Here is a 24,627-nt window from a genome sequence, read left to right on the forward strand (position 1 = left end):
AAAAAAAAAAAAAAAAAAAAAAAAATATCAACTCCTAAGAAAGAAACAAAGAAAAGAAAAAGGAACCACAAGCTTTATACAAACAAACTTCAATTATAATCAACCCATTAGTATACATCTATATATTCCTTAAACCAATCTAAATCAATGACATTAGCCACTCAATTTGCTGAAACAACCCGTTATTCAACATCAAACCCTGAATTAAAACGTCGAGTTCTACACTTGTATCGTAAATATATTAGAAATGCTAAAGAATTTGCTGATTTATATGAATTAGATATGCCAATATCTAATATAAAAACTAAAATTAGACAAGAATTTGAAAGACAAAGATTTGGTAATGATTTATCCGTCAATAATGTATTATTAATGAAAGGACAAATGGAATTTCAAGAATTAATTAATTTTTGGAAACAACAATGTCATGTTATGAGATATTTTGATGAACAAAATTCTTATAATGTTGTTGATAAAAATGATTTTGTTAAAAACTTTTTAAGAGGGAATTAAGATGCAAAGAATGGAGGAGGAGGGGGGATAGATATTAATGTGGCATGGCTGCTTACTTGGCATTTATTATGGTCTGTATTAAAATTTTCAATATAATCAATAGCAATAGCAGTAATAGTAGTGCATCATTAAATATATATAAAAGTATTTATATGTTAATTTGTGACAACCCTTTTATTAAACAAAAATAACAATCAAGATTATATATATATATATATGCGTGTATGTATATATAGAAAAAAAAAAGAGTAAGGAAATAATAGTTTAAGATAGATAAACAAATCAAACTATACAACAAATATTGTGCCGATAAATAATAAAAGGGTATAATCATTAACTTTAACCAAAAAACCATAATTATATTAGAAGTGAAGAATTCTTTCTTTTTTGTTGAAGAGAACAAAAAAAACAACAACAAAAACAAAAAAAAAGAAAAAAGAATTATTTATAATTAATATATTGTAGCATTTATCAGCTTTTATTCCATGGCGGCATCTTCTAATGGGATTTCATCGGCATATTCTAATTCTTCTTCATCAATACTAGCTTCTTGGTATTGTTGATATTCACTAACCAAATCATTCATATTAGATTCAGCTTCAGTGAATTCCATTTCATCCATACCTTCTGAAGTATACCAATGTAAGAAAGCTTTTCTTCTAAACATAGCACTGAATTGATCACCAACTCTTTTAAATAATTCTTGAATGGAAGTAGAGTTTCCAATAAAAGTAGCAGACATATCCAAATCTTTTGGAGGAACAGAACAAACAGCAGTTTGTACATTATTTGGAATCCAATCAACAAAATAAGATGAATTTCTGGTTTGGATTTTGTGCATTTCATCATCAACTTCTTTAACAGACACTTTACCTCTGAAAAAAGCAGCAACAGTTAAATAACGACCATTTCTTGGATCAGAAGCAGCCATCATATTTTTGGAATCAAACATTTGTTGAGTCAATTCTGGTACTGTAACTGATCTAAAAGATTTAGAACCTAAAGAAGTCAATGGGGCATAACCAACCATAAAGAAATGTAATCTTGGGAATGGAACCAAATTGACGGCTAATTTTCTTAAATCGGAATTCAATTGACCTGGATAACGTAAAGAAGTAGTAACACCAGACATGACAGATGAAACCAAATTATTCAATTCAGCATAAGATGGTTGTGGTAATTTCAAAGTGTTTTGACAAATGTTATACAAGGCTTCATTATCAATACAGAAAGTTTCATCAGAATTTTCAACCAATTGATGAACTGATAATGTAGCGTTATATGGTTCAATAACTGTATCAGAAACTTTTGGTGAAGGGACAACAGAAAATGTAGCCATCATTCTATCAGGAAATTCTTCTCTAATTTTAGAAATCAACAAAGTACCCATACCAGAACCAGTACCACCACCCAAAGAATGGGTGATTTGGAAACCTTGTAAAGAATCACAACCTTCAGCTTCTCTTCTAACAACATCTAAAACAGAATCAACTAATTCAGCACCTTCAGTGTAATGACCTTTAGCCCAAACATTGCCAGCAGAGCTTTGACCGAAAATAAAATTATCTGGTCTAAACAAGTTCCCAATTTGTGAAGTTTTGACATTATCAATAGTACCCGGTTCCAAATCAACTAAAACAGCACGAGGAACATATTTCCCTGAACTAGCTTCATTGAAATAAACGTCTAATTTGGATTTTTGAAGTTCATTGTCTCCAACATAAGTTCCATTGTTATCTAACCCATGTTCTCCACAAATAGTTTCCCAAAAGGCAGCACCCTAAATAAGAAGTTAGTAAATGTAATTTTTCAAGAATATGAATTGATTGATCTAATTGAAGGGGTAAAAAAAAAAAAATTGGGTCTCTAATCTTATACATACAATTTGATTACCACATTGACCGGTTGATAAATGAATCTAGAAGAAAAAAAAAAAACGTGACAGTTAGTATATTTGATAAAACTTCATATAACAATAATCGATTGATTGATTGATTGATTGATTGATTGATTGACATCAAATTATTAAATCAAATTTGGAATCCATTTGGGTATAGATTTTAGTCGAAAAAGGCGCGTAAAACTGAACCCAAATTTATAGGTGTTTTTTTTTTTCAGACAACAACAACCAGAAAAACCCAAAACACATATGGATTTCAAAATGATTTGATTTGATTTGATTTGATTTGATTTGATGTGTGAGGGAAGGGAAGAGGGGACGGACATACAATTTCTCTCATGTTTCTCTAAATGTTGATATTGATTTCTTGATTTTAAAAAAAAAATTGTTGAAAGAATCTAAATCTAAATGAAAAGAAGAAAGAGGAAAGAGGAAAAGGAAAGAAATTAAGTAAAGAAAGGAAATTTTTATTTTTTTTTTTTTTTGCCCGTTTTCGTTCTTCAATTTTTTTTTTGCCCTTTTCTTTGTTTTTGTTTTGTTTTGTTTACATTTTTGATTTTAATGCCAAAATTGATTTCTTACGAGAATTGAAAGTTTGTCCTGATTTACACGACATAAGAAATATTTCTATTAATTTCTTTCTTCTTAAGGCGTCTGATTCTTCCTCTTCTTCTTCTACTACTACTACTACTGCCTTCCTATATCTTACCCCTACCTGGTGGGACTAATATTACATAGTTTGTATTGTGTATGTTGTTCTTACACGCTTATTTCTCGTCAAACTTCAGGTGTACAATTTTGTAAGCATTTTCTAAATTCGATTAATTTTTTAATCAAAGACGAATCGAGTGTTTTTTTTTTTTTTCTTCTCTTGGATAGCGAGACGGAAACCCACTACAATATCTTCAATTATGTGTATCACTTGTACTGGTAAGACATAATGTTGTTCTTTTATATCTCCTTTAATATGTATTACCGTGAATTATTTTGGAACAAACTGAAAGAATTCGTCAACAATTTGTTTATTGATTTCAATCTATAGGAAGATCGGTTATTTTCTATTTTCTTGATTTATATTCTCGTTAATTTATTGAACCTATGGGAATGTGTATATTGTTAATGTGAAAAGGTCCCTGTTGTTGTTGTTGTTGTTGTAAATAAAATAATTTCAATAATGGGAAAATCCCACAATAAATATGACATAGAAAACGTGGTTCAAAGATAATTTTAACTGGTTGTGTTTTACAAAGCCATCAAGTCGGGCGAATGGTCTAGTGGTATGATTCCTCGTTTGGGTTTGTTTCCAAACATAAAATTCGAGGAGGCCCGGGGTTCAATTCCCCGTTTGCCCCAATTTTTTTTTTCTCTCTTTCAAACCACTTTGTAACAACTATATGGAAAATCAATTCTCTTTTTTTTCTTTTTAAATAAACACAACTTAACTATATATATATTGATATATCCTATAAAGAGGAGGAGGAGGAGGAGGAAGAGAAATAAAAGTTCAACTTTGAGATAATCTTCTAATTAATCTTTGGAAAACTGGTCCACTCATTTCTTGATTTTCAATTTGTTGTCTAATTCTGGTATTTTTTTCTTGTTTTAATCGTTGTATATCTTCTGGTGAAGGTGGTAAAGCTTCATTAATTCTATCAGCAGCTTTAGCTTCTTCAAATGAATTAATAGTATTTTTTAAACCATCAACTCCATGTAATAATGAACCTTTTGGTAATGAACCACGATTTAATTCTTTTAAATGAGCAACATTTTCTTGTTCTTCTCGTAAAACTTGAAACATCCGTGACATTTTACCAATAGCAATGATTTTGTTACGTAAAGCTTGTTTCTTTTCTTCCAATGTCATTTCCGAATCATCATTATTGGTGTTAGGATTATTGTCTGATTCAACAAGTTTAGTTGATTTATAAGGTGATGTAATACGAGTTGATGGTGGATGAGCTTTTGGTGACACTGGTGACACTGGTGTTGTTGTTTTTGTTGTTTTTGTTGCAACACCTATTTCTGATTCACTAAATGGTAAATCTTCATCTAATTCTTCTTCAGTACAAACATTTAAAATTGAAACCAACATATCAGTAACTTTTTCTCCAACAAATGGTAAAGACCAAGTGAAAACATCCATAAAATGAGGTAACCAATAAGGATGAGGTGAAGCATTAAATTGTCTAATATTCATGACATTATTTTCATATTTTAATACAGCTGCCTTATTATTATAACTATCCAAATAATTTGGAGCACTAAACATAGTTAATAATGATGGGAATCCCATTGTTTTAGTTCTTTTATACATTCGATAACCAGCATTTTGAGCTTCATGAGCTCGAATTACCGATAATAATTTTGTTTTATCCAAAAATTTACAAGCAGCTTTATAAGTAAATGCAAATGAACAACCTCTAACCACATTAGTAACATATTCTTGATCAATATTATCTTCGTCATATTCTTCAATAGGATCAGCCCATAATAAATCACACATTAACCCTTTAGTAGGGGGTTCTCTAAATCTATGTAATTTTCTAAGACTATCCAAACTTGTTAATTGTGGTGATAATCCTCCATGAACACAAAAAAATTGTTCATTCATAATTGCTGCCAAAGGTAAAGCATTAAAACTAACAAGACATTCTTCATATAATTGTTCCGAATATTTATGTAAACATTCATTTTTAAATGTGAAATATTCAGTTAAATGACGACATTCATGATTACCTCTAAGCATCCAAAAAGTATCAGGATAATTAATTTTTAATGAATATAAATAAAGTAAACATTCAATAGAAAATGAACCTCGATCAACATAATCACCTAAAAATAAATATTTAGTAGTTGCTGGATCACCACCAACTTCAAATAATTTCATTAAATCATAATATTGTCCATGAACATCTCCACATATAGTTACTGGTGCTGGGACATTTAATAAATTTGATTCTTTACTTAATAAATGAGTAGCTTGTTTTAAAATTTGAATGGCTTGATGTTCATGTAATCTACCTTCATGAATAAAATGTTGTTTTAAAAATTGATGATTAGGTTTACCATTTGATAAAAAAACTTGTTCATCTTTAGGTTTAAATGTTACTGGTGGATCAACTGATTTCACAGCTCTTTCAACAGTAGAATATTTTTCTCCATCATCAGTAATATAAATTGTATAATCTTTATCATTTATTGAATTTTGCAGAATTATTCGTTGATTAGTATGATTTAAATCATTACCAGTAGTGGTTCGTCTATGTTGAATAGCATTTAATGCATTATTGATTTGTTCAGTATTACGTTGAACAGTATTTCCTGACATGATAATGGGAGGAGGAGGAGGAGGAGGAGGGAGAAAAAAAAAAAGGGGGGGGGGGGGAAGAGAATCAAATGAAGTAAATGATGATTTTTGTTGGAATTAATAAACTACTTTTGATAATTAAGTAGGATAACTGTGATGGTATCAATCAATAATGTCTAACAGTAAAAGTAGGAAGTAGGAAGTAGGAAGTAGGAAATGGGAAATGGAAAAAAAAAAAAAAAAAAAATTCTCTATCAATTAAAGTGTGTACTGGTTTATAATAGTAATAATAGTAATAGTAATAATAATAAGAACAATTTTAATATACAACACGTTAGTAATAATTATTTAATTAGTAGTTGATTTTCGTCAACACAGTTAAAGAAATTGTTTAAATTTTTTTTTCTGTTGTTCCATTCATTGCTTAATTTTGAGTTGGGGTCGTGTGACATTCACCAAATATTTATTTATTTTTCACCGCTTTCTTTTCATTTTAAGCCATGCTTTTAATTCTAGAATCGTTTATATCTACCACCACCACCACCACCATCACTACTGACTGGTTAGTTGATATTAACAGTAATTGTATTACTTATTTACTTTACATACTTTACAAACTTATTCTATTTAATGTTTATAAAATCTCTTATTCTTCATTAGAATTAACGTAAAGAGTTTTAGTTTCTCCATTACTTAATCCATTGAATTTAGTACTGGCACAACTAGTATAAGCACCAACATTTTCAAAAAATAACCAATCACCAACTTGAACATTTTTAGATAATTTAACCAATGAACTAACACAATCTAATCCATCACAAGTTGGACCCCAAATTGAAAAATTAAACCCATCCACCTTATTGTTGTTGTTGTTGTTGTTGTTGGCACTGGTATCAATTAATAAAGATTTCATCATCATTTCTTGTTTATAAAATAATTGATTTTGATTAGTTAAAACATAAACTTTTGGATTTTGATGATCAAATAAAATACAATTTAAATTCCCATAAACTCCATCATTAATATATAACATAGCTGATGGTACAATATCATTTCCATTACTTCCCATTACTGTTGCTGCTCCTGCTGCTGCTGTTGTTTGAGTTGATAAATCCCGTCTAGCAATTACATGAGTAATTAAAGTAAAAGCATTGGCAACCATAAATCTACCTGGTTCAGCAATAAATTTAATTTCATTAGATTGAATAAATTCTTGTGGGAAATATTTTGATAAAGCAAATTTAACCATTTGTGACAGTTGTAAAAAAGTTTCTCGTTCAAATCCTCCTCCAATATCTAATAATTTAGGTTGAAAACCTAAAGATAACATTTCATTAAATAAAATTCGAGAATTTTTAATGGCTTGATAAATACTATTAAAATCTTTAGCACCAGATCCAACATGAAATGCAACACCATAAATTTGTAAACCCAATTCTTTAGCTTTAGGTAAAATTTCTTTAATGGCAATATTTAATTCACAACCAAATTTACTACTTAATTGACATTGAGCAGTTGAATCATCAGTAATTAATCGAATTAAAATTTTACAATGAGGATGAAATTTTGCCAATTTATATAATTCATAAATATTATCTACTGTAGTTAAATTGACATTTTCATTAGCAGCATGTCTAATAAATGAATTTGTTTTACATGGATTAGCATAAATGATTTTTTGATGAGCTTGTTGAATATTTAATGATAAAATTAAATCAATTTCATTTTTAGAAGCACAATCAAAATTAATTCCTAATTCATTTAATAAAGTTAATACTTTGAAATTTGAATTACATTTAACAGCATAATAAGGTTGAATCATAGGTAATTGTTGTTTCCATTGATTAACAGAATTAATAATTTCTCCTAAATCACAAACAAAAAATGAATCTTCATCATTAGGTAAACAATTTTCATAATCAATTTTCAGAATATGATTTTTAATGGAATTTTCAATTAAATTAATTGCTTTTAAAGTTTTCTCAACAATTAATTGACCATTATTATTGTTATTATTAATATTAGTTGCTGTTGTTGTTGTTACAGAATTTGATGATGAGATTCCAATATGATGATTTAAATCATTTTGTAATTTAATCTCTGAATCATTTTCAATAATTGTATTTTTCATAACTTGGCAACAATAACTTTAACTTTAACTTTAATTTATAGTATTCTCTGTTATTTCTTTTCTTGGCTAAGCAATATTCAAATTTTTCCTTTTCCTTTTCCTTTTCCTTTTTCTTTTCTGTAAACCACAACACTTGAATAAAGTACTTGATGGTATAATTAAATTAATAGGACTTCAATCGGCAGCTCTCGTTATGTGTTTAAGTTTAAACACACTTTATTATTCAACTAAATTTGGGGCAGGCAAACAGGTTAAAATAAATTAAAAAAAAAGTAAGGTAAGGTAAGGTAAGATTAAAGATTCTTCTTTTTCTTCTTCTTCTAATAATGGTTATTAATTTCTTTCAATTGAATTTGAGGTAATATTCAATTTCAACTATTGTGAATATATTGATAGATATGATATCAAAAGATTGATTAAATGTTAGTTGAAGAAGAAGAAGAAAGAAAGAAAGAAAGAAAGAAAGAAAGAGAAGATGAAATTTTTTCTTTCTTTTTTCCAATGCAAATTTCTAATTTACTCTTCATTGATTTTTTATTCTTTCTTTCTCTCACTCTCGCTTTCTCTCTCTTTGTGTGTGTTGTGTGCAACGGCTATCACACACTGTGGTTTTTTTTTAATCTATGGAGAAAGAGGGAAAAAATTATCATTACTGTTACTAACCAATATCAAATAAAATCCCTCATTGTTTATAAGAATATAATCTAATCACATAAACCATTAAAGATGATAAATACCGCAAATAGACTCAACACATTATAAACCATAGCTTTACTTTATTTGGATAATTTCATATAATATATATATATATATATATATATAAAAGTTTGAATTACTTATATATTATAAGCTAAATATCAATATCAATATCAAAATATACTAAGTAGAACCCACTCCCCCCCCTCCCCCTCCCCCTCGCCCTCGCCTTCTCTCATCACATTTATTATAATTCAATTAATGGTTCTGGTTCAACAACATATTTCTTATTACTATTTTCACTACTGCTACTTCTTTTTCTTTCCTCTCCTTCTTCATGTCTATTGAATTGTGATACTTTAGAAATATCAGGGAAATCATTTTCTTTAATTTTAGCTTTATCTGATTGTTGTCGTTGATTTTTATTTTGATTTTCCTCTTCCTCTTCCTCTTCCCGTTTCTTTTTCTTATTATAATCATATTCAACATTTTCTAATGTAGGATATTTTAAACTTGCATCTTCATAAGCATTTGCTGGTAATGAAGATGATGCTCGTCTAACATAATGTTGTTGAGGTGGTAATTCATTATTTAAATCTTCTGGTGGAGGATAATGAGGTAATGAAACCGCTACATAATTATCTTCACCATTAGTTGTGATGGTAGCACTAGTAGTCAGTTTATTGTTGTATGGATCAGGAATAAAATCATTTGTTGGATAAACTGGACGAGTACCACCACTAGAAGTTGATACTTTGAATCGAGGAGTATTAACCGATTCATTTTCATTTTCATTTTCATCTCTATCATCTTCAAAATCAGGTTCAGATGGTTGTAATTGTGTTGGATATGTTTGTGTCGGTGGTTTCTGTTGTTGTTGTTTCTGTTGTTGCTGCTGCTGCTGCTGCTGCTTAGTGGAAGCTCCTGATGGTTGTTGTGAAAGATATGAATTATCAATTTGAGGACCTTGATTTTGTTGATATGATGGATAATTTTGAAATCCAGTATGTTGTGGTAAATTATTATAAAATTCATTAGGTGAAATTGGTGAAACTGCTTGTTGCTGTTGTTGAGGTACATTAATATCAGAACCATAACGAAGATATCCAGTTCCTTGTGCAGGAAGATGAAGTTGTTGTTGTTGTTGTTGTTGACCACCAGTGAATTGATTCTCTGTTTGTTGCTGTAATGGCAATGTATTAATATGATGATTCCCATATGCCATATTTAATTTTTGTTCCAAAAATTGATCATATAATCTAGTTATAGTTGATATTTTATTATTCATTTCTAAAAATGTTTCATATTTTTCAATTGAATTTCTTAAAGATTTATTTAATTTAGGTCTAAATTTAATTACTTTACCATATAATTCATTTAAATTGGAATCATACATAATATCTTTTTGTTTTCTTGAATCATTTTTAATATTATTCATTAATGTGATAAATAAATTGATTTGTTCTTCTTCAGTTTGTGATAAATCTTGTGGTTGTACTGATTGTCCAGTAGAAGAAATTTGTTGTTGTTGTTGTTGCTGCTGGTTCTGTGGTGGTGGTAGTGGTGCGGTAAATTGTGGTTGGGGATAATTTGAAGAAGATGAAAAAGTCGGGAAACTAATATTATACAAGTCCAGTTCTGGTTGAGTTGGTTGAGTTGGTTGATTGGTTGATTGAGGTTGCTGATATTGTGAGTATCGTGATTTTTCTGTTTCATATTCTTTCAAACTTGCAGCAATAGCTGCCTTCATTTGAGCATCTTCATCTTCATCATCATCATCATCATTACTAATGGTTTCTGGTTCTGTATTTTCAACTGGTGGTGGAAGTCTTGATTCTGTACCACTAGATTCTTTTAGACTTAATTCAATTGCCTTTCTAATTTGTTCTTCTTCATCATCAACAACAACATTAACCTGATCATTTCTTGATCTTCTTGAACCATATGTATCATTTTGAATTGATCTCAGAAGATTATTTTCATTTCTCAAATGATTTTTCGATTTATCATATTTGACAAAACAATTATCACAAACTCTTACTGGTTCCATAATTCCTAAATTAACTAATGGGATATTATTACTTGAATGATTTTGACAAAATACTCCTCCACAAGCACGACAATGATGTTTTCTATTAAGCATTGAAAATGGTGAATAACAAATCATACATTCTTCATTATCAACCCAATCAGGTGGAACTTCTGAATCAACAATAAATTTACTATTCAATTGTATAATTTGATCATCATAATCATTATAATTGGTATGTTTATTAGGGAATTCAAATCCTTGATTTTTTAATTCTTGATATTTTTTTTCAACATATTGTAATTGTTGTTGATTTTCAAATATAATTTTCCAATTTTGTAAATATGATAAAATGGTTTGTCCAATTTTGATTTTATTCCCAACATCACCAACATCACCACCACCATTACCATTACCACCACCATCACTTCTATGACTATCATATGTCAATTCTTTAGTATTGTAATGAATTTTAAATATAAAATCAATTAAATAATCCATAAATTCTTTAGAACTAATTTCAATTAAAAAAGCAAATCCACAATTTTTAATACATAAATCAATTAATTTTAAACTTGATAATAATAAATTTGGATTTAAATAAATTAAATTTAATCGTTTTTTCAATGATCTCATAGCAGTTTTCGTCAGAATTTTTTTAGATCGAATTAAATCAGTAATTTCAAATGCTATTGATAAATCAATTTCTCCATTAGGAATAGATTCTGATGTTGCTTCAATAATTTTATTATCTAATTCAATTTGAGAAATTGTTGCCACTGGAGTATCTGATGTTGCTCTACCAAACCACGACATGAATGAATAATAACTTTTAATAAATTAATAAATTAATGAATATGATTATGATTATGATTATGATTATATTTATTTTAATAAGTTTTTGTTTTTTTTTTTCTCAAATGATAATACTGTTTAAATGAAGTATATATGAGTTAATATGGATTGAATTTAATATCGTCTGGAGATTGTAAAAGAAACAAGGAGAAGGAGAGAAAATATATATTCTCAATTAATTTTAGTTGAGTTGTTGTGTGTGGTGGCGGCGGGCGCTAATTATCATTCCTTTTTTTTTTTTTTGAATCATATACACACTTTGCCTCGGGAAATGACTTCACTATCACCAACAACAACAACACTGCCCTGTTAATTATTAAACTACAAAAAAGTACTAGTTAATCATTTAAAACGTATATATATATATATATATATATATATATGTATATATGTATACTTTTAAAACATAATTACAGTAAAAAAAAAACAACTAAAAAACTAAAAGCAAACTGAAAAAACCCAATCTTAAACTAGTAATAAACAAATGTTAAATGTTAAATGTTAAATGTTAAATGATAAACGTTAAACGATGATGATATAATGTTGTTGTTGTTGTTGTTGTTGTTGTTGATGATATGATAACAAGTATATAAATGTCAAAAAAAAAAAAAAAAAAGTCTATAGAAAATAAAGAAAACTAAGTCAGTAATAAGTAAACCAACCATAGTATATACCAAACCATACCACATACCATACCAACCAACCAACCAAAAAAGAAAAAAAAAAAGCTTCAAAATGATAAATACAATAAAATGAAAAAAAAAAAAAAAAAAAAAAAAAACAAAATCAAAAAAGGAAAATGTTTATATGTTTGTTTATGCTAAGGTTTATCTTTTAAGAAAAAAATATGATGAAGCTAAAGCTAAACAAATCACTGATGACCACCAATATTTATCAAATTGTTCATTATAAATTTCTCTTTTAGCATTTGTTCTATATTGATTTTCCAATGATCGTTTAATTTTTAATCTATTTCTTTTAATTTTATGAGATATACCATTTAAAGTCAGAGCTGTTTCTGAAATTTCATCAGTTGGATTTAAAGCTGTAGTTGGTAACATAATTGGTGGTTTATAAGCTAAATATAATGGTTGCATTTTTGATCCATCAAATTGATAAATTTGTAAAGTCCATCTACCATGATAAGGATCAACGAAAACTTGATAAGTTTTAAACCAAGTAGGTTGAATATATCTTGTATAAGTTGATTTATTAGGATCATCAGAATTACAAGGATCACTTAATAATTGTCTACCATCAACCGCAATTGGAGTTAAAATTATTGATCCATTAGATAATAATTCATATTTACCATGTTGATAACTAACTGATGCTACTGCACATGAATGATTTTTAGGATTAGGTTTAACTCGATATAATGCTTCTTCATAATGACCATCTTTAGTAAATGAATAAGAAATTCCTGGTAAATCAGGTTCAATTAATAATTCTTCAACTGGATCATAAAATCCTGGTCCAGTAAATACGGTGTTAGATTTTGATGACCAAGTTCCTTCTAATTCTTCCATATTAGGATCACCATAAACGAAAATTGACAGTGATGATAATAATGTGAATATAATAGGAATAAAATATCTTGAAAATATCATAATGTGTTAATTAATGGTTTGTGGTGGTAATGGTGGTGGTGATAATGATGGTGGTGGAATCGGGAAGTGGATGGGACTAACAAATTGATACACAGTGGGTGTTACTTTTTATTTTATTTTATTTTTGCTAAACTTGTAAAAAATAGTTGAAATTGTTTGACAATAAATAAGGCTTTGTTGTTGTTGAGTAATGAATAGCAAATAATACTTCTTCTGTTTCTTTTTGAAATTTAGCAAGGAAGTAATAGCAATAAATATATAATATAATCAATCCACTCTATAGAATATCTGTTGTTGTTGATGTTGTTGTTGCTTTCTAAGAGGGAAGGCGGGGGGTGTTAGCTTTAGTTTATAGTGGAAGAAAAAGTATTACCTTGAAGATTGAAGACACTCGTGAAGTTTCAAAAAAATTTTTTTTTTTTTTTTTTTTTTTTTTTTGGCTATTTGTTTGTTTGGTGTGTCTTTGGTTTGCTGTTTTGTTCGATTGTGAGAAAGAGAGTTTCAAAAGTTTTTTAAAAGAATGTAAAGGTCGTGTATAAAATGGAGAAAATAGAAATTCAAAATAGGTTCCCTTTTCTTTTCTCCCTCCCTCCCTCCCCCTCCCCCTCCCCCTTTTTTTTTTTTTTTCTAAAAATAGTCAAATGTTCACCCAACCCAACCCAACCCAAACCAACCTAACCCCATATTTCTATATAGTTTGATTAGTTAATTGAATTCTAATATAGTAAATAATGATAACAGAGACAATGAGTATACATTATTGAGAAATGTAATAGATAAGTAGTAGTGGAAAAGTGCAACATGACACGACACGACACGGTATTATTAAAATTGAAACTGTAGTTAATGATTTTGTCGTGTAAACGCTAACAACAATAACATTCTTTTGATTCTTCTTTTTTTTTTTTTTTGTTGTTGTGTGTGTGTGTGTGTGTGTGTGTGTGTGACATTAACAAATTAATTAAGTGAACCAACCACCAACGAGAGGGAGGGAAATTTTGGTGTTGGGTGTTGCAAAAAAAAAAAAATACTTTTAATTTCAGCACAGCCCTGCTGCTGCTGATTATAGGTATTTTTATCCCCAACCAACCAACCAACCAACCAAAGCAACCAACTATCAAAAGACTATTGTTTTTTTTTTTTATCTTATAATCATATTGAGATTGGAGTTGATTATTAAAATATAGAACAAGATAAAAGAATATAACACCAATATTATATATATATATATATATACAAAATGGATTTCTCTTTCTTTTTGTTTTTTTTTATAGATGCTAAAATATATTTATATATATATGTTATATATGTTATATAAACTATCACAAACTTGAATTATGAATTTTTTTGAATTGAAAATTAAAAATTAAAAAACCAAAAAAAAAAAAAAAAATTTTAAAAAAAAAAACACACAGAACTGAAAAATAATAATATAATGTCACACTTATTAATAATAAACAAAGATAAAGATAAAAGAAGAAGAAGAAGAAGGGGGGGAAGGACAAATGATAAATGGTATAATGGTATAAATGTCTTCTCTAATATTTCTAAAAATTAAAAAAAAAAAAACAAAACTCTCTTTTTTTTTTTGTTGATGTTGTATAAGTTAATGAATGAATGGATGATAGGTAGGTAGGTAGGTAAGTAGGTAGGTAGGTATTAATTGATTGATTGTAGGATAGAATTAAAAAAAAAAAACAAAAAACAAAACAAGCAAATAAGCAAAAAAAAACCATCATTAAACAAAAATTTTTCATATCATAAAACAACATATTACTACTTTTCTCTTTTTAATGGATCATATTACATAATCGAGTTTTAGTATAGATTGGAGAATCATTTTCACTAATTGGAGTACCAACACCACCAACACCACCAACACCAACACCACTATTATCAGTATTGTTATTACCACCATTGTTGTTGTTATTATTATTATTTCCATTACCTATGATTCCACTCATTACACTACCACTAATTGTACTTGAAGAATAATTTGAATAATTCATAAATCTTCTACTACTTGAAAATAAATCATTATCATTATCATAATTATTGGTTGATATTGATGAAGCAATACTAGCTGCTGAAGAAGAAATGTTGTTACTGTTGTTATTGATATTGAGCTTTGAATTAATACTAGAATTATCACTTTGATATAATTGTTGTTGTTGTTGTTGTTGTTTTCGACCAGGAGTATATTTCATTGGTGGTGGTGGTTGCATATTTGGAGAATTAAAATAATTATTATATGATAATTGATGAGGTGCAGGAAGTTGGCTATTACCATTAGTAGTTGTGGTAGTGTTGTTGTTGTTGGTGGCGGATTGTTTATTGGAATTTTTATTGGCCAGATTTGGTGGTGTCACCATTTGATAAACTGTAGAATGATGATGATGATGATGATTATGGGAATGCATTTGTGGTGGTGGTATTGATACTGATAATGATGGTTTGTTATTAATATGATATTGATATTGATATTGATATTGATAATTTTGCAGTGATTGGGATAAATTCTTCATATGAGAATTTGTTGTTGAATCAACTGGTGATATTGTAGAATTACCATTATTTAACCCTGATGATGATGATGATGATGACGATGATGAAGAAGTTGATGAAGTTGATGAAGAATTTGAATAATTCTTTTGTCTCTTATGAGGTGTCATACCTAATGGAGTAGTTGAAGTAGTACTACATGATGATGAATTTGGTGTATTTGCATTTGATGATGCAGCAGATGAAGAAGATGATACTGATGATGATCTTGAACTACTATAACCAATATATGATGATATAGGTGTTGTAGTAACACCAGAACCAGAACCAGAACTAGAATTGGAATTGGAATTGGAATTAGTTGGAGTAGTATTGATATTATCAGTTGCTGGTGATGTAGATGTAGATGTAGATGTAGCTATGGCTGATGATGTAGTAGAATAATTATTATTATTATTGTTATTATTAAATCCAATAATACTATTAGTATGATAATTAAGTTTATATTGTAAATTAAATTGTTCATAAATATATTGTGGACCTTTTGAATTAAAAATTTTCATCATAAAATCAGAAGCATTTAAAACTGATTTAATCATAGCTTTTTTAATATATTTATAACGATTCATATCAAATCTAATAGGATATTGACTATCACAATTTAAAATAGTTTGATAATGATTATCACATGGTTGTAATTGGAAGGTTTCATTAATTAAATCCATAATAACTTGACCCAATTCAATTATATTAGTATCAATTAAATCATGAGAATATAAAGCAGCATAACTAAGAAATTCTTTAATTTTGAAAAATTCATTACCATCATTGTTATCACTTTCAATGGTGGTATTGGTGGTGGTGGTGGTGGTGGTGGTAGTAATATTATTATTTTCATATTCATGAGAATTAATATTGGTGATATTAAATTCATGACTATCAATAATGAATTCTTCAATGGAAGGATCATTCAATGACCAATCTAAAGTATTCAATACATGGACTTCCATTTGTTTAAACATTCCTTGATCATATTTACATTTTGCTCCACATAATTTAACTAATTCATGTAATTTAGGTAATCGAAATCTTTCTGTTGGACCAAGATATTTACCACCACAACCATAACCTAAATCACTAATAGTACGGAAATTTTCATGACCAATTTTATCTAAATTATTAATATTAACAAAATGATTATTTCCTCCCATTATTTTACTAGCAATCCATAAACAAGTAGTTATAATTAATTGTGATTGATCTAATAAAACTATTCTTTTAGAACAATATCTATCAAATATTTTCACCGCTTTAAAAAATACAAATGGTAAAATTTTTAATCGAATCGACATTTTTAATAAAAAATCAATTAATTTTAATCGTATAGTGAATGTTAAATAAGGTTGTTGTTTATATAATGTTAAATTGGGTTTATTAGTTTCAATTAAATCAACCATAATATCATAAATATCTAAATCATATTCAGCAAGACTTTGATTATGAATTTTAATTTCTGATTCATATAATTGAGAAGGATATTTTTCTTGAACAAATGATTTACTACTGGTAGTGGTGGTAGTGGTGGTGTTGTTGTTATTATTTTGTTGGTTAGATTTAGTTTGAATGGATTTGTAAGGATGTTGTGAAATTGATTTCCCAATAGATTTAGGGGTTAATGGTCTAGTTATATTTATCATTATTTATGTGTATATGTGTATGTGTATGTGTGTGAGTTTGGTGGTTGCAGAATTGAAAATTGAAAATTGAAAAAGGAAAAAGGGGAAATATTAAAGTATTAAATATATTAAGTTTGTTTGTGTGTGTGTGTGAGTGTGAGTGTGTGTATGGTGAGTAAATTTTTACGCAAGGAACACGAAACAACAACGACACCAGTAATAAGTTATATGGGTATAATGTTAAAACTGTTGGGTTGGGTTGGGTTTGTGTGTAGTGTTATGTGTGTCCTGTGTGTCGTCTAAATTGATAATAAAGTAGTGGGACCAGAACTAAAAAAAAAAGAAAACAAGGGTTCTAGTTTTGTGTTTGTTTATAAAACTATAATTTCCAGTGGTGTCCTTGTGTTAGAATTGGGAATTTTTGTAACTTTGTACACGCACACACAGTAATTTTTTTTTCTTTCTTTCTTTCTTTCTTTCTATTTGTTCCCAACAGTATGGTGTAGATTGTATACTGAATGGAAAATCTTCAAGGATTGTGTGTGTGTATATTGGAGGGGGTTTTTCTATCTTTCTATAATCCACTTCTCTCACTCTTTCTCTCTCTTTATTGGAAAAAAGTTGTTAAAGTAGATTTTTGTAAAACTTGTATAATATTTGTGGAAAAAAAAAACTCTTGATTTGGGAGGAGGTGAGGCGAGGGGTAGCCAGGTATATTTCCTTTTAGGGTGAAAATCTTCTTTATATTAAAGGGACTAAAGAAGGAATTTGGTGGAATTGTTGTAGGAGTAAGGATATATTCACCAAGTAAAAAAACTATTAGATATTTAAAAGGTGAAAGGAAAGGAAAGATAAAAAGATAAAATAGAATTAAACAGAAGAAGATATATATATATATATAAAATAAAAAATTGTGAAAAAAAAAAATAGAAGAATAATACTTTCTACATTATTATATATATATATATATATATATATATAGATAAGTTGGTGGTAGGTGGTGGTAAGTGGTGAAGTTGATTTGGAATAATAGATTGAAAAATTTTGTGATTTATGGGATGAAAAAAATATAATACTAGATTAAAAATTAACGAAGAAGAAGAATGTGTGTGTGTGGATAGGGAAAAGATAAACAACAAAAACAAAAAAAAAAAAAAAAAAGAGTATTAAAGTATATGCATACCTGCATAACCTGCATATCCCAACAACAACAACAAGTAAGTAAGTAAGTAAGTAAGTAAATAAGTACAAAATGGAAAAAGAATATAAGAAGAATATAAGAATGGGAGTTTATTTATTTAACAAATTTAAACTTGTGTCTAATGTTCAAATGTAAAACAAGACAATGTGAAACGAAATGAAAGAAAATGAAAGAAATGAAAAAATATTTGTTTTTTTTTTTCTCGTCTTTTTGTGGATTTCTTTTTGTTTTCCCTTTTTTAATCCTTTCTTGCCCTTAATACATAATACATAATACATACATTTTATTGTACTCACATACACGCACCCATTCTTATTAATTTAACTCTTATAAGAGATTATCCACTAACCCACCCAACTTATCCAATAACTTTAATATCTTTTGTGACATTTACTTACAACAACAAACATTCTAACTTGAGAATGAAAGAATTATACAGTAATCAACTAACTAACTAACTAACTAATAATTATACATTACTTATAGTTTTTTCCAAGATATATATATATATATATATACAATGTAATCATGCATAAAGTATATTATATATACTTATTCTTATTGGATGAACCTCCTCCTCCTCCTCTCTTTCTAGTTATACTCGGGAATTGAGGACTTATCTTACATTATCCTTGTATGTGTGTGTGTGTGTGTGTTGGTAGTAGATATGATGTTCAAATCATTTTTTCTTTCATTCTTACTGTCATTCTTTGTAAGTTCGTGTAAAATTAATCAAAAAAAAAAAACGTCTCATTCTTTCTTCTTTCTTTCTTTACTTTCTTTCTTTCTTGTCTTAAATTCTCCTCGCATTCTCGCATTTAAGTTTAGTGTAATCATTTGTTTAGTTTAATGCACATCATTATTGTTCTTAGTTTTTTTTTTAATTCTACTATTTGGTCTTTCTTATCAGGAATAGACTATTATTTAAATTATTAAACTATTGTCTTCTCCCTCTCTCTCTTTCTTTCATTATCGTCATTTTATTAGTTATTGTTTTCAGTTGATTATTTGCGGTGTCGGGTTTTTTAGATTTCCTTTCTTCCCTTCTCGTCCCTTCCCTTCCCTTCTCTCCATTGTATCTTTATCGTCATATTATATAGTATGGTTTGTAATCATTTTACTTGTTGTTCGTTATTTTGTTTCTTTTAAACCCTCGATAAAACAATGCCCACATCATATCACATATCACATATATATCACATCATAATAATAATAATATTACACTCTAAGGTTGCTTTCACTTTCTATTGGGCGTGTTGATACTTAAAGGCGGAGGAAGAAAAAAAAAAAAAAGAAAAAATGATATATTACCCGAAGTTTTTCCTAATAGTTGTATGTAAAGACTAGATACAAACAATAGTGGTGGTAATAAAATCCCGGACATGAACTAATTAAGTAATAGTTCTACTCAATTAAGTAATTCATGTATCCGCCTATATACTTACTTACTTACATGGTCTTACGTTCTTACAATCTCTTGCTTGCTTGATTCTGGGCCCCTTTTTTTTTCCTACATTTCTTTTAACCATGTGTTTAGTCTAGAATAATAATAACAACAACAACAACAACAACAACAACGCACGAGATGAGACGAGACGAGGCGAGGAGAGGCGAAGAGATTTCTTTGAGAGGTCCTACAACTACTTTGCACCCTTTTTCTTTTTTTCCCCTCCCCTCCCCCTTTTTTTCTTTTCTTCTCTTTAGTGTTTTATGACTCGGTCCCGCGATTTCCTAATTGATGCAAAAACCAAATGACTAGACGAAGACCAGAAACACTAACATGAACAACAACCCTCAGATGATAATACTTTCTTTGACATTGTACATTATACATGATTTTCTAGAATTGATTTTTTTTTTTTTTTGCAAAGCAGAACTGGCAGTAATAGTAATAATAATAGTAATAATAATAATAGTAATAGTAATAGTAATATATCAAACATATTATTATTATTATTATTAATACATCATCAAAAAACACCAGAAATAATAATAATAAGAGTAATAATAATAATAAGAGTAATAACATATTTTTTTTTGCATTTTTAGCCCTGCCTTTTTTTTTTGCTTTTTTGCTTTTTTGCTTTTTTGCTTTTGATGTGGTTGACTTACTATTTTTTGATTCAAGTTTCCTTTCTTTTTTTTTTTTCATCCACAATGATGATGATTTATGTAATGTAGCTGTAGCTGTAGCTGTAGCTGTAGCTGTACTGTACTCCTATGTTGTGTTGTGTTGTGTTGTGTTTCAGTTCAATGTTAATCCTCATTCATTCATTCATTCATTCATTCATTCATTCATCTCATTCATCTTATCTCTATTGTTCCCCCTGTCATCAATCAATCAATCAACACGAATGGTGGTATTGGTGGTGGTGGGTTATGATTTTTCTTTTTCTTTTTTTTTTTTCAACTAACAATTATAATAATAGATTTTTTTCCTTCTTTTAAAACAATAAAAGGTTATTGGGGATTTTCTGAAACACAACACATAATCTGATATAAATTATAATAATAATAATCTCTTTCTATATATTTGTTTTTTTTTTTTTTTTTTTTTTTTTAATTTGACATTTTGCGCTCTTCCGCCTCCTCCCCGTTTCTTCTCCTTCTTCTCGAGACATAGAAGGATCGGTTTTGTTTAGGTTTTGGGGTTTTTGATTTTTGATTTTACTAATAATAGTAGTAGTTGTCGTTGTTGTTGTTGTTGTTATAGATTGACAACTGTCTACTTAACCATCTTATCAATTATTATCAAACAATAATAATAGGATTTGTAATTAATGTATTTTGGTTGATCAACCTAAAATGGATCTAGAATAAAAATTAGAATTAGCAAAGTAAACCTCATGAATATCTCATTATCATTATCATTAACCAACCAGTGTAGTTGTTGTTGTTGTTGTTGTTGTTCTTTTCCCTGTATCGGAGATCACAAACCACAATATTAAAAATCACGAAATCATGAAACCAGAATAATAATAATAATAATAATAATAATAATATATCATACCATTATTATTATTGTATTATTCATTGTCTCAAATGTCTAAATTTACGTTTAGATATATATATTACTAAAAAAAAAAAACAAATAATTTAGTCAATTCTTTTTTTTTTTTGGCAGATGGTAGCCCATCCATCCATCCATCCATCCCACGCAACACTTTTTTTTTTTGTAACTGACTGGTTAACTTCTTCTACTATTACTTGGATTAATCAATTATCTTTTATTCCTGTTGTTATTGTTGTTGTTGTTGTTGTTGTTGTTGTTGTTGTTATTGTTGTTGTTGTTTTTCTTTCTATAATTATATTTACACCCTTACATATATTGTTGTATAATGTTATTGTTGTTGTTGTTGTTGTTGTTTTTTTTTTATTGGATATGAGACAAGAAAGAGAAGAAGAAGAAGAAGAAGAAGAAAACGCAAAAATAAACCAACTGATAAGTAATGTCTTCAATATTATAATGATGATGATGAGAGTGTGTGTGTGTGTGTGAGAAATCAACCACTATTGTGGAATCAAGATTTTAAAAATTTAGTTTCTGGTAATCTATTTTTCCATCAATAACAAGTTATTTCCTTCAAATTGTGCTTCTATAGTAGTTATAGTAGTTAGTAGTTAGTAGTAACAGTAGTAGTAATAGGCAAAGGTTTTTATAAAAGTTGATATTAAGGTAAAAAAAAAAAAAAAAAAAAAAAATTTGGAATATCTCACCCCCAATAATTGTACAATTCTTATAACACAAATTTGTTAATCATCTATCCATCCCATCACATCCCATTCCATTCATTCATTAATTCATTTATCGTCTAAAAAAAAAAAATGTTGTTTGTTTGTTTGTTTGTTTTTTTTTTTTTTTTCGACATTAAAATTTTGTGATTTCGATTTCGATTTTGATTTGTGTTTACATTTTTTCAAATATATATTATTTCATTTAATCCCACCCACACATACACACAAAGAAATGAAAAAAAAAAAAAAAACAATAAACAATGAACAATAAGCAATGAACAATAAACCACCGTTATTTCTTTGTCTCTTTTTCTTTTAGTGTCAAAATCCTACTTCCACATACATTACAACATATATTATTATAATTTACTTACTCCATTCAACAAATTATATTTTTATTAATCATAACCATTAAAACGTCTTTCTCAACTCTCAACACACACACACACACACACATTTACCTAAATTGAACAAAATGAAAATATCAAAAAAACAAAACAAAAGAAAAGAAAAAGCCATTCATTATTATTATTATACACCAGAAGAAAGTAAGGGTCGATCGGTCTTTCGGTCTGTCGGTCGGTATTATCATTGTAAGATTGTAAGTAAGTAAAGTGATTAAAATTAGTGATGGGAAAATTTCTTCCCCAATTTCCCGGGATCCGTTGAGATTCATTGAAAAAAAAAAAAAAAAAATATGGTCTGATTTCATGTATAGTTTTAATTTTTTTTTTTAAAAAAAAATCCCCTTGTTGTTATTATTATTATTGTTGTTGTTGTTATTACTAACAGTATCAGTATTAGTATCAGTGTCAAGTTTTTTTTGGAGGGAAACATTTCAAACTAAATATAACAATAAATAAACTAAAGCCTTATAAGTAAGTAAGTAAGTAAGTAAGAGTAAGGCTATCTTCTTCAACAGTGATTTATACTAATAGTCAATAACATATAGTATTGTTAAAAATATTTATAAAATAATCTTTCTCTCCTTCTCCCTCTCCCTCTCCTTTTCTCTTTTCAAGGTTTTAGTAATACTTTTTATTAAATATTGAAATTAAACCGTTTTGATTAAATGGTAAGAACCCCCTCCCCCCCCCCCCATCATCATCATTGTAGTAGTAGTAGTACTGGTAGTAGTAGTGGTAGATCTCTTTGTTTTTTTTTTGTTATTATTATATTTGCAATTGAGATTGATTGCAAAAAAAAAAAAAAAAAAAAAAAAAAAATAAAAAACCCAATGATTTAGATGTGAAAAATTGACTTGAACATGGACTTTGGATTTAAGAATTCCCATATACATATATACATATATATATGTATAATAAGCCGCCTCTAAGAATAATATATATTTGTGTTATATACTACTACTACTACTACTACTACTCAATAAAGTATTAATGATAATAATTTTTTTTTACACGAATTATCTTATAATTTAAAATAATTTGTGATTATAATTATAATTGTTATTATTTGGTATTATTATTTGGTGATTCTGAAACAAAGTAACAAAAAAAAAAAAAAATCATCATCATCATCATCATCATCGTCATCGTCATCATCATTAGGTTTAATAATATGACGATATTGATTGATATAGTTACAATTCCATTCACGAGTAGTAGTAGTAGTAGTAGTAGTAGTAGTAGTGCCAGTTGTTGTTGTTATTGTTGTTTAGTATTATTACATTGAAATAAAACCTTTTTTTTTTTTTTTTTTTTTTTGCAATCAACAAACACAAAAAGAAGAAGCAAAATTTTTTACTAACCAAAAGGGGTAGAATATTTATATTAATAGTCTTTAATGTTTTAATGGTTAATACTAAAAAAAAAAAAAACATTAAACCATACATTACTATAAATAAGCCTTTTTTTATTTTATTTTTCTTTTTATTTTTCACTAAGAAAGATTTATGAAATTGTATTTATGGTTTTATGGTTTTATGATTTTATGATTTGTTCGTCTTAAAAGTTTAATAGTGTATTAAACTTCTTCTTTTTGTTCTTGTTCTTCTTCTGCTCGTCTAAATTTAGTTAATATTTGATATTTGATTTGAATTGGTACCGCCCATTGGTACTGGTATTACTATGTGGGTTTTTTTTTTCTCTATAAATATAAAGGATTATTATTAGAAAAAACCATATTATATTTTTCACCAAAAAAAAAAAAAAAAAAAAAAAATTATTGATAATAATCATTAAATCTAATTAACTAGTTAATTTCTTTTATTCTCTATTTATTATTAATTGTCAGTTGTTATTTTCTTCTTCTTCTTGAAACTTCTTCTTCTTCTATCCTGATATTAGAAGAGGTGTTTTGTTAAATAATAATAATAATTTTACTAATGATATATTATTTGTTATGATTTAATTAATTTATAATTGTCAACGAATTAATATTTTAATTTATATTTTAGTTTAGTTTAGTTTAGTTTAGTTTTAGTTTTAGTTTTAGTTTTAGTTTAGTTTTAGT

The 24,627-nt window shown here is 27.8% G+C and overlaps 7 protein-coding genes and 1 non-coding gene across 8 annotated transcripts; 2 read left to right on the forward strand and 6 right to left on the reverse strand. All coding sequences in view use genetic code 12, as the record gives it.

Moving 5' to 3' along the window:
* Positions 1–147: 147 nt before the first annotated feature.
* On the forward strand, positions 148–513 carry CD36_00630 (NADH-ubiquinone oxidoreductase [14.8 kda] subunit, putative; the record flags this gene model as incomplete). Its single annotated transcript, XM_002416697.1, has 1 exon — positions 148–513. The coding sequence occupies one exon, from the start codon at positions 148–150 to the stop codon at positions 511–513; it is 366 nt and encodes a 121-aa protein (XP_002416742.1).
* Positions 514–991: 478 nt separating this feature from the next.
* CD36_00640 (beta tubulin, putative) lies at positions 992–2,753 on the reverse strand (the record flags this gene model as incomplete). Its single annotated transcript, XM_002416698.1, has 3 exons — positions 992–2,293; positions 2,396–2,431; positions 2,742–2,753. The coding sequence occupies 3 exons, from the start codon at positions 2,751–2,753 to the stop codon at positions 992–994; spliced, it is 1,350 nt and encodes a 449-aa protein (XP_002416743.1).
* A 920-nt stretch (positions 2,754–3,673) lies between these two features.
* Positions 3,674–3,765, forward strand: tRNA-Pro (TGG). The gene has a single exon. It is a non-coding gene; the product is annotated as a tRNA-Pro (tRNA).
* A 152-nt stretch (positions 3,766–3,917) lies between these two features.
* Positions 3,918–5,741, reverse strand: CD36_00650 (calcineurin A1, putative; the record flags this gene model as incomplete). Its single annotated transcript, XM_002416699.1, has 1 exon — positions 3,918–5,741. One exon carries the CDS (start codon positions 5,739–5,741, stop codon positions 3,918–3,920), a length of 1,824 nt encoding a protein of 607 aa, XP_002416744.1.
* A 625-nt stretch (positions 5,742–6,366) lies between these two features.
* CD36_00660 (ornithine decarboxylase, putative) lies at positions 6,367–7,851 on the reverse strand (the record flags this gene model as incomplete). The annotated part of the gene is made up of 1 exon (XM_002416700.1): positions 6,367–7,851. The coding sequence occupies one exon, from the start codon at positions 7,849–7,851 to the stop codon at positions 6,367–6,369; it is 1,485 nt and encodes a 494-aa protein (XP_002416745.1).
* A 943-nt stretch (positions 7,852–8,794) lies between these two features.
* CD36_00670 (endosomal protein, putative) lies at positions 8,795–11,392 on the reverse strand (the record flags this gene model as incomplete). The annotated part of the gene is made up of 1 exon (XM_002416701.1): positions 8,795–11,392. One exon carries the CDS (start codon positions 11,390–11,392, stop codon positions 8,795–8,797), a length of 2,598 nt encoding a protein of 865 aa, XP_002416746.1.
* An 866-nt stretch (positions 11,393–12,258) lies between these two features.
* Positions 12,259–13,041, reverse strand: CD36_00680 (cell wall function protein, putative; the record flags this gene model as incomplete). Its single annotated transcript, XM_002416702.1, has 1 exon — positions 12,259–13,041. The coding sequence occupies one exon, from the start codon at positions 13,039–13,041 to the stop codon at positions 12,259–12,261; it is 783 nt and encodes a 260-aa protein (XP_002416747.1).
* Positions 13,042–14,831: 1,790 nt separating this feature from the next.
* CD36_00690 ([G1/S-specific] cyclin, putative) lies at positions 14,832–17,240 on the reverse strand (the record flags this gene model as incomplete). Its single annotated transcript, XM_002416703.1, has 1 exon — positions 14,832–17,240. The coding sequence occupies one exon, from the start codon at positions 17,238–17,240 to the stop codon at positions 14,832–14,834; it is 2,409 nt and encodes an 802-aa protein (XP_002416748.1).
* Positions 17,241–24,627: the final 7,387 nt, after the last annotated feature.

The sequence above is a fragment of the Candida dubliniensis genome, chromosome 1 (genome assembly GCF_000026945.1).
Source record: "Candida dubliniensis CD36 chromosome 1, complete sequence".
In the NCBI taxonomy this organism is placed as follows: Eukaryota; Fungi; Ascomycota; class Pichiomycetes; order Serinales; family Debaryomycetaceae; genus Candida; species Candida dubliniensis.